The sequence below is a fragment of the Chaetodon auriga genome, chromosome 9, assembly GCF_051107435.1.
Source record: "Chaetodon auriga isolate fChaAug3 chromosome 9, fChaAug3.hap1, whole genome shotgun sequence".
NCBI lineage: Eukaryota > Metazoa > Chordata > Actinopteri > Chaetodontiformes > Chaetodontidae > Chaetodon > Chaetodon auriga.
The window spans coordinates 5,947,647-5,957,836 of NC_135082.1; the positions used below are offsets into that span (position 1 = coordinate 5,947,647).

A 10,190-nucleotide genomic window follows, 5' to 3' on the forward strand; every position below is an offset into this window, starting at 1 on the left:
AAATTAACACCTGTGAGACCATATTTTTAAATACTGATTGAATCATTATCATTATTATTAAGAGCCTTTAAAGTAAATGCCCCAATTCTCCCACTAAATTGAATTCTAATGAAAGAGATATATGAATTTTCATTTGTGTAGAAGAGAAATACATTTTCCTTTTTTTTTTCTTTCTTTCTTTTTTTCTTTCTTTCTTTCTTTCTTTCTTTCTTTCTACTATCAGATTTGCATCAATATTAGTTTTGCATCAGTGCTGCTGCTGGCAAACCGTTGCAGCAGGACAACAGGTGTCTGTGATCCAAACAGGCCAAAGCCATTGATCAGTGACCGTGGCAAAGTGCCACACGGCTGGAAAAATCCATGAAACAGAATGAAAAGGCCTCACCTGAGCTGCATGACCTACCTGTCTTCTGAATGCAGTGCAGTTACTTTTCTGTCCAGATGGGGGCAACACATCAAACACTAAATTCTCAGCACAGGAGACATAACCAGCATTCAGAGTGTCTGCAGGGGACAAAACAAGAGCGAATGAGGGGTGTGACGTGAGTCTGTTTAAACACATTTTAAAATGCTTTATTTTAATCCAACTAATGGGATTACAGCACATGAGATTCAAGGTTTTTCCACTGTTTGGACACAGGACGCAGTGTCTCAGCCACATGGCCAGACTACCAACGACAGCTGAGACGGAAGCAGAGGCCTTGCCAACTGTCTGGCTCATTCTCTAGTAGGCCTGCTTCCCTCAGGCTGCTCACAGCCAGTGTAGGAACATGTCCAAGACTGTCAAATATCAGCGCAGTCATACACGCACACACTGTCCCACGTACTAATCTACACACACTAAAGGGACTTGAGGAGGAATGCTTGATTTGCTCTTTTCGTGCAGGTGTCAGGCCCACTTTTGACGCTGCTTCTAAGAACTCAGCCACACCCAGGTTTGCATACATTACTGTGACTCAATCACTCAAGAGAGTGGGCTTTTTCCTCTCACAGAGGCTGAACAATGGATTGCATGAGAAGGCTGCTGGATTCAGATGAATGAGAAATAATTGAGACTGAATATTCTATCGAAGCATGATAACTTACTGTCTGAAGGATCCTTAATTAGCCGCAGGCTTTGTGGAGTGGAGGGGACTGTTTCAGTGGAAGACCATTAAAGCATCTTAAATGCGTTTACGATTCACTACACGACATTAAGGGAAGTGTCCCTTCATGTGTCTACGCTTTTGTGCATCACATTATTTCATCATATAACGTCTATCAAACATCAAATGAATACAGTTAAAGATGATACATTACATTCAGCTGCACTTTTCAGAACACAAATATCAAATTTTAATGTAAAGGTTACACAAAAATTTACCTCTGCAGTTTTTTGTTTTTTGTTTTTTTGAATACAAAAGAGTGGTACTGCAAAACATTGTTCATGTTCTAACATGGAAAACAGTATTTAAAAGCATGCATGCTTTCTGTGGTATTTTCCAACACAACATGCTGCAAATCATAAACTACGTTATTTCTTCTGTGAACGTCAGTGTTGTGATTACGCATTGAGGCATTTTTGAAGTTTGCCAAGCAGCAAAGTTCATTTGTGACATCAGAAATAGCAGTTAGACAAAAGAATCCCAGCACAGTGTCTACTGACTAGCTTTATTCCGACTGGAAGCTCCGGATACACACATTTGATACAAGATAACATCCGTCCCCAGCGCAGCGTCACCGCAACCACTAACATTGAACAAACACACCCATGCTGTGGGGCTGGGCTGGTGAAATCCATACTTCCCATCTTCCCTTTCTCCAGCCTGGTTTTATTTGTGCGTCACTCGCCTCTGTCACCTGTTGCAAGAGGAAACCAGAGGTGAGGCTTCCGGTGAGGCCGAACACTGTCGGGTTTCAGGTGCGACTCCCTTTCCTCCCATGGGTGTCAGCTGTGTGGACAGGAGCGCGGGCGCTGCGCCACGCTGCCACCGAACTCAACCCGGGACGCATCTCACATGAATAAATAAACAGGTGGATGCACTGGCACATATGTAGACGTGTTGTATAGGCAAGACAGAGAAATCTCGTAAGTCATTCTAAGAAGCTGCTACAATTTTGGAGATGATGTTAAAAGCAGGGGTGTAGCCGTACCTGAAGGCGCTCATCTCCAACACTGTCTTCCTCTCCACCGCTTCAACCATCTCCTCTCTCTCCTCCTCTGCCTGCGCCGATCCCCTCTCCTGCAAAACACACAAAAAGAGAGAAAAATGGGAACCGCATAAGCCTGTGACTGACTGATTTCCCACCTCCTTCTCCCTTTTTCCTCTTGCAGTCCGTCTGACTGCAGCACTCTTGAATAGTAACCCTCTCTCTCTCTCTCTCTCTCTCTCTCTCTCTCTCTCTCAACATTCTATTTAAAATGCCGCTCACAGGCGCGCTCCCGTGCCGGGTTTTAAAGCACACATACTGTCTCGCTCCCACCCTGCCGCTCGCCAATCGGACCTCGGGGACGCGCTCAGGTCGTGTCGCGCAAGTCAAGTCCAATGCGACGATTTGGCAGGTAAACCCGTTTTTGTGTGTGTGTGTCCTCCTCCGAAACACACACGCTCGCTTTTCATCAGCTTTGATCTTGATCCCCTTAGAGGTTACATGGGAAGAAAAAAAAACAAAAACAAAAAAAAAACAGATGAGAGCCGCCTTGTATTAAATTTTCAAAAATATAGGATAATTAGAAGATCATAATAAACTGTCAGAAACACAGCCATTAAAGTGTGCGCTCAAAATAACAGATCTGTTTCAAGGTCTGAAGTTAGTTTTTTTCGTTTTTGCTCTATGTGAGAGACCCACCTCCCTCCTCTCTCCTTCTCTCTCTCTCTCTCTCTCTCTCTCTCTCTCTCTCTCTCTCTCTCTCACCTCCCTCCCTCTTCCTCCTCCTCCTCCTCTCCCTCTACATCTCTGCATTCTCCTCTTTTATTCGTGTGGGAAGCTCAGTGAATGCGGCTGCAGAAGGAGCCAGCATACTTATGCGCCTGACACGGATACTGTTCTGTCTTACAGGAGGGAGAAACACAAGCTTGCTTTCCTCTCTTCTAACTCCCTTCATTTCCTCCGACTGGATATTTTTGGCGTTAACAATCCCCGCAATTCCTCTCCAAGTTTATTTTTATGACATTTTGTGTGGACCGATGGAAGCGGGAGAAAGCGCGGAGTTTCCAGCTCCTCACTTGCACCGCAGCGGACTAAAGGCTGAATAACTGCATTATTCATTTTTACGCACCGGTTTCTGTTGTCTTGACTTGTCTCTCTTGTTTCTCTCTGTGCTTTTCCGCTTTTTCTCGTCCCGGTGAGGAGCTTCGATACCACCACAGCCATTCTTTTTACATTCGTCCTTTTTAAAATTCCCCTCCCCTTGGATGGAGACTGAAATAAGCATCTCTGTTGCCGCTGCGTGCAAATAAACTGATCGCTAAAGAGAAAATAACTGCTTTGCACGGAGTGAGAGCAAAGGACTGGATTTATGCTGCCTCGATGGAAAATAATATACTGATGCAGATAAACTGATGGGAGCGTTTTGGCTGCTTTTGCCCTCTGAAGCATTACCCCGGTGCGCAACTTCGCTCGAAACAAACCAGTATTTATTCATTGGAAGGTTTGGGGTTGTTGAGCCGAGCTGAAGCCAGACGCGCAGTGTTGGACATCCTCTCTCCCCCCTTTCTCCTCTCTCTGCTCATTTCATCCTTCAGTTTGCCCCCCTCCAAAAAACCTCTTTAAGAATGACGGACTTATTTCACCGCATCACCGACCACCTTGCGCCTTTTTTAACGCCTTGGAGTCGCCGGACGCGCTGTCAAGATCTCTAAAAGCTGTCTGCCTCTCTCTCTCTCTCTCTCTCTCTCTCTCTCTCTCTCTCTCTCTCTCTCTCTCTCTCTCTCTTCCCTTCCTCCCCGTCTCTCTCTATCTCTCCTGCAACCAAATGAATGCTCTCCCATGGAGGTAGTACAACCGCCTTGGGGACCGAACGACCAGAGGGGTGATTTTTCCAAGCAAGAGGAGCCCGTCAGCAAGAGACGCATCGGGTGAAATCGGAGCCACCCCCCCGCCCCCCCTTCTTTCTCTCCATCTCCACCGCACCCCCCTCCAGTGTGCCTGGCTGGGGTTGATATACAGTAGCCTGCATGGGGATATAGGGGCTGGAGAAACCTTGTTGCGCCCCTATAACTGTCTGCGTTCTACTTCTGCTGGGAGGACTGTTTTGCGCACGTCTCCATCCATGTCTCACCAACGCTGCCCCGTGTCTCCAGAGGGAGCCGCATTCATTACCACTTCAGCTTTGAGTAAGTCCAGTTTATGTAGATTTCATCTATGTTCCTTTTGCAATGACCCGATTATTTTATTATTATTATTATTTTTATTTTTTTATGTCAGGATCAATCTTCTTTCGTTTTTTATTTGGTGTCAAATGTGGAAAAGAAACGGTTGTCTATGTGGTAAAAATGCGTGCCGCTCAAACCCTCTCAATATGTCAGCAATGGGCACAGTCCCAATTCTTCCTCCTCGCCTTGCTCTCACAGTTGTCTTCCTAAATAACCCGAATGTGCTGCTTAGTGGTGGTAGTGGTGGTGGTGGTGGTGCTGGCTTCAAATGAGACCCCCATGAAAAAGAGAACTGCAGCCGTTTGACTTTGATTATCTTGAATGTGCTGAGAATGCTGTCTTAGACATTTTTCAAGACGCTGCTTCTTGCTTTGGATGTCAGAATAAGATGCATCTGCAGCACTTCATGGGTTTGAGTAATTTCTGGAGCATATAGTACTTTTCCAGCAATACTGAATAGTCTGCTCTAAGCATTTGTGTTGTCCAGTGATTAGGGTAAATCATTAGCATGACCATTGACAAATTGTTATATTTGCAATTAAAGGTAATAATAACATCCCTGATGGGTTTTTTTTTCGGCTTTTAGACTTTAAAAAACAGAAAAAGTGGTGAAATATTGTGATGCCAGTATCATCAATAACAAATATGCATTTTGATGGTTTGCTTTCTGTGTGTGTGTGTGTGTGTGTGTATGTGTGTGTGTGTGCACATGCGTCTCTGGACTTGTTTGCATATATGTGCGCCTGTGTGTGTGAATGCTTGTGCATGCACCTGTCTTTTTTTTCTCCAAAGGTTACTAAATGGTTTTCTGGGGGAGGATTTCTAACCGGCGAGATGCTGCTCGTACTCCTGCTGGCAGCCTTTTCTTCTTCCATCTCCGGCTCCCTCTCCTCCTCCCTCTCCTCCCCCTCCATGTCGGACGGACCCCAGATGGCAGACCCGTCCGCCTCGGACTTGATGGCTGAGACCTGCAGCGCCTGCTCCTGCATGTCGGTGGAAAATGTGCTGTATGTCAACTGTGAGAAGATCACTGTCTATCGACCCACGCAGCTCATCCCGCCGGCCTCGTCCCTGTACCACCTGAACTTTCAGAACAACTTCTTAATTATACTCTACCCAAACTCGTTCCTCAACTTCACCCACGCTGTGTCACTGCAGCTGGGCAACAATAAACTGCAGAACATCGAAGGTGGAGCATTCATGGGGATGAGTGCATTGAAACAGCTGCACCTGAATAATAATGAGTTAAAGGTGCTGCGAGCAGACACTTTCCAAGGGATAGAAAACTTGGAATACCTTCAGGCTGACTACAACTTGATAAAATACATTGAAAAGGGAGCATTTAACAAACTGCACAAGCTAAAAGTGCTCATCCTGAATGATAATCTCATACAGGCACTTCCTGACAACATATTTCGCTTCGCCTCACTCACACACCTGGATATAAGGGGGAACAGGATCCAGAAGCTTCCTTATTTGGGAGTTCTGGAGCATATTGGCCGCATTGTAGAGCTGCAGCTGGATGACAACCCATGGAATTGTACCTGTGATTTAGCACCTCTCAAGGCATGGCTTGAAAACATGCCCTATAATATTTTTATCGGTGAGGCCATATGTGAAACACCAAGTGACTTGTATGGGAGGCTCCTGAAAGAAACCAACAAACAGGAGCTTTGTCCCATGGGAACAGGAAGTGACTTTGATGTTAGGATGCCACCCGTACTGCCTGATAATGGGCAGTCACCCTCCAAAATGTCCCCAACCACCGTGGTTCCCATAGCTACAAAAGCACCAAAAACCACTGACTCATCTAAGATTTACGGTAATGGTATTGTGGCTGGTTTACCCCCTTTTGGAAGAAATAGCCAGATTGTTTCCTTTCAGACACGGACTCCTCCATTGTTGTGTCCACAGCCGTGCAGCTGTAAAGCCCACCCCTCTGACTTTGGCATCAGCGTCAGCTGTCAGGAGAGGAATATTAAAAATTTAGCTGATCTCATTCCCAAACCCCCAAATGCCAAGAAACTTCATCTGAGTGGAAATTACATCCGTGACATTAGCCCAACTGATTTCCAAGGGTTTGAGGGTTTAGATTTGCTACACCTTGGCAGCAATCAAATTGTCACAGTGCAGAAAGGTGTGTTTGCTAACCTCACTAACCTGAGGAGACTGTATTTGAATGGAAACCAGCTTGAACAGTTACACCCAGAGATGTTTTTGGGCCTCTCAAATCTGCAGTACCTATATTTGGAATACAATGCCATAAAAGAAATCTTAGCAGGCACATTTGATTCCATGCCGAACCTACAACTCCTGTATCTCAACAACAACGTTCTGCGGAGTCTCCCTGCCTACGTGTTTGCGGGTGTCTCTTTAGCCAGACTGAATCTGAAAAACAACCACTTCATGACCCTGCCAGTGAGTGGTGTCTTGGACCAGCTGCAGTCACTGACCCAGATAGACCTGGAGGGGAACCCGTGGGAGTGTTCCTGCGATCTTGTCGCCCTCAAACTCTGGCTAGAGAAGCTAAGTGATGGAGTGGCTGCCAAAGAGGTGAAATGTGCCTCCCCAGTGCAGTTCTCCAACATAGAGCTGCGCCTCTTGAAAAATGAGATCCTGTGTCCTAAGCTTGTTGTGAGACCGCCGTTTATTCTCACTAGCGCCACCCCTATTCTGACCTCAGTGTCACCTGCCGGAGTTGGCAAAGCACCACCAGGAGGGCCTGTACCTCTCTCCATCATGATCCTAAGCATTCTTGTAGTGCTTATCCTTACGGTGTTCGTGGCCTTCTGCCTCCTCGTCTTTGTCCTGAGGCGGAATAAAAAACCAGTGGGCAGGCAGGAGGGCCTTGGGAATCAGGAGTGTGGCTCCATGTCCTTGCAGCTCCGCAGACACAGCCACAAATCCGGCAAAAAAGGCTCCATCCCGGGAGATGACTTGGGAGCTGAGACATTCATCCCCCAGACCATCGAGCACATTGGCAAGAGCCACACCTGTGGGATCGGACGCTCTTCAGACATGGATGCCGGGTTCAAGTTTGCAGACTCGCAGAGGCAGAAGATCATCCTCCGGAACACCGCCGACAAGGATAAAGACTCGCTTTCCACCCTGGAGCGCAACAAACGTCTCAGCACCATTGACGAACTCGAGGAGTTCCTTCCCCACCGAGAGCCCAGCATGTTCATCCAGAACTTCCTGGACAGCAAAAGAGATTTCAACAGTATAGGGATGGGCGGGTACGAAATCCGCTACCCAGAGAAAACGCTGGATAAAAAGATGAAGAAGTCATCGCTGATAGGTGGGAACCACAGTAAGATCGTGGTGGAGCAGAGAAAGAGTGAGTATTATGAGCTGAAAGCCAAGCTCCAAGGAACGCCTGATTACCTGCAGGTGCTCGAGGAGCAGACTGCTCTGAGTAAAATGTAGGGATTGTTGTGTTTGATTTAGTGCATTGATTACACACACACACACACACACAAGGAAGTCAGACACACATACAGGCAGACAGACAGCCAAACACATCTGCCTTTCTCTGGTTCCTTCTGGCCACACACACACAGAGACACACACACACTATTCAACCCCCCAGATCTCTCGCTTTCTGTCTTCATCTCCCTCTCTGCAGCCACACATGCACACACACACACTCCCACACACAGCAAAAAAGTGCCTTCTGGAAATCCTTAATGACCAATGCAGAGATGGACAAAATGGCTCCACACTACAAAAGCTATTACTAGAATCAGCGTGGATCTATTTCACAGTAAACGACCTTTTGGATTATCCATGCCACTACATGTACGAATCCCACATACATACCACAGGACACCCTAAAAAGCAACCAGACAGTCATAGTATTTTTTGCTGCTATTGAAATGGGTACTTCTCTTTCTTATTTTTGTTGTTCTTGTTGTTCTTTTTCTCTTCCTTTTGTTTTTCCAACCAAATCAAAGGGTCTTGAAAACAGTGCTTGAGAATATACCTCGCCGTCTTCAACCCTTGTTTTAAAAAAAAAATGAAAAGAAAAAAAGAAACAGGAGGGCATGATAGTTGTTGTTCTTTTGCTACGGAAAGTATCCAAAATCTCGACTTCTGGGATGAAATTAACAGAATTGGGGACTCAATGGATGCTACTTTGCTTTTGTTTTATTTGCGGGGATATCTGTTCTTGGGGATGCTCTCTGGAGTCGGCTGCAGACTCTCTGCCATCTTGTCTGGATTACACACTAGTAGCAGTACACCTGCTCTTTGCCAGGAGGCTAAACGGCTCCTGTTTTCCATTCACGGGAGTTGAAGGCACTGCAGAACTCTTTTGGGGAATGATTTTGTGACTTGTTCTCTTTGTGTAAAGAGCCATGTTAAATATAGTGTCTTCTGAATGGAGTTGTGTTTCTCTTCAAAATTGCTACTTACAGTAACTGTATGTTTTGGGTGAAATCTAACGGCACATACACTGTCAGAGGACATTGTTTCTGAAAAATGAAAAACCCAAGGATAAAAAATTACAAAGCTGCTTGCCATGTAAGCGTAACCTGGAATTTATTTTGTAAGTCTTACATTATTTGTATCTGTGGGACTGGTTTGTAAATTACAAAGAAGGACAAACATTTACACACACACACACACACACACACACACACACACACACACACACACACACACACACAAAAACATACTGTACGACGGAGCATCATCATCAAGAGACTACAAGCCAGAATTGTCAAACAAACCGCTAATATGATTCAATCGATGATCCACCTCCCCTTGTCAGCTCTCAATTCGTAGTTTAAAAAAAAAAAAAAAAAAAAAAGAATTTAACAATATAGTTAATTTATTTTTCTATGCAGGATTATTTAAAGAGTTATTGGTATTATTTAAAAAGAATAATACACAAAGAGTGGGAAGGACTTGATCGAATGATGCTAATTCAGGCCACCAGAAGTGACTGTTGAGTCAATTCAAGGGTTTTTGTTTCTCTCAGTTTACTGAAGAACTCGACCTGCTGGACGAGGGTTGTGAAATGTGATCTGTGATGTTTCCTTTGAATTGTGTCACACGACGAGCTGAGAGGCCTGATAGAGTCTGTGAAGTTTCAAGCAGTTTCCTTATTCTTATATCTCCCACAGTATCTTGTAAAAGGTTTCTTATTAACATTATGCAACCAAAATAAATGTGCATTAAACTTGATATGGTTCCAGAATTGTTGGGATGGGAATGGAGACATTCGCGGGACGAGGACGGCTGCAAATTGAAGCTCTAAATTGTCAGACCTGGGCAGAATCATATCATAAAAACACCATGTGCAATATTAGTAAAATGCTCAGTCATGATGGCTTCAAATAATTTTGTTTAATTTATTTAGTTTGAGGTTATATTGTCAGACAGGTTCTACTTCAAAATTCTTTTATCAACCTAACTCTATCTGGTCCTTATTTAAAAAGTATTGTTACGTTAAAAATATGAGTGTTTATTGACATTACAAATGAATAGAATGTATCTTGGAAAGTATAATAAATACAATTTTCTATCGGTCATAAATCTCCTGTATATTGGTTAATTTTCTCTTGTATAATCATGTTGAAATCAAGGTATTAAAATCAGCACCTATTTGCACTGTGTCCCCCTATTTCTTTTAGTCGACATGGTCTCAGCTCTTTGAAGCTGCTTTACTTAAAAAAAAAAAGGAAAGATTGTTCCATTGAAACTGCCAACTCCTTTTTTCCCCGCTCAGAGTTTTTCACAGAACAAGTTGGATTGTCTGACAGCTCAGGGCTGGACGGACTCTAGCTAAAGTGACATACTGTTTTACTTGTTTTGTGCATGTACAAACACAAG

At 44.5% G+C, this 10,190-nt stretch overlaps 1 protein-coding gene and 1 long non-coding RNA gene across 2 annotated transcripts; one reads left to right on the plus strand and one right to left on the minus strand.

Moving 5' to 3' along the window:
• Nucleotides 1-1,638: 1,638 nt before the first annotated feature.
• Nucleotides 1,639-2,404, minus strand: LOC143325738 (uncharacterized). Its single transcript, XR_013077567.1, has 2 exons — nt 2,134-2,404; nt 1,639-1,839 (listed from the first exon to the last, which is right to left on the minus strand). It is a non-coding gene; the product is annotated as an uncharacterized LOC143325738 (long non-coding RNA).
• A 550-nt stretch (nt 2,405-2,954) lies between these two features.
• slitrk4 (SLIT and NTRK-like family, member 4) lies at nt 2,955-9,968 on the plus strand. Its single transcript, XM_076738705.1, has 2 exons — nt 2,955-4,316; nt 5,148-9,968. The coding sequence occupies exon 2, from the start codon at nt 5,190-5,192 to the stop codon at nt 7,779-7,781; it is 2,592 nt and encodes an 863-aa protein (XP_076594820.1). The 5' UTR covers nt 2,955-4,316; nt 5,148-5,189; the 3' UTR covers nt 7,782-9,968.
• The last annotated feature ends 222 nt before the right edge of the window (nt 9,969-10,190 follow it).

Excerpts from the sequence above, each read along its gene's own strand:
- slitrk4 (XM_076738705.1), top strand. The coding sequence starts at position 5,190 with ATGCTGCTCGTACTCCTGCTGGCAGCCTTTTCTTCTTCCATCTCCGGC.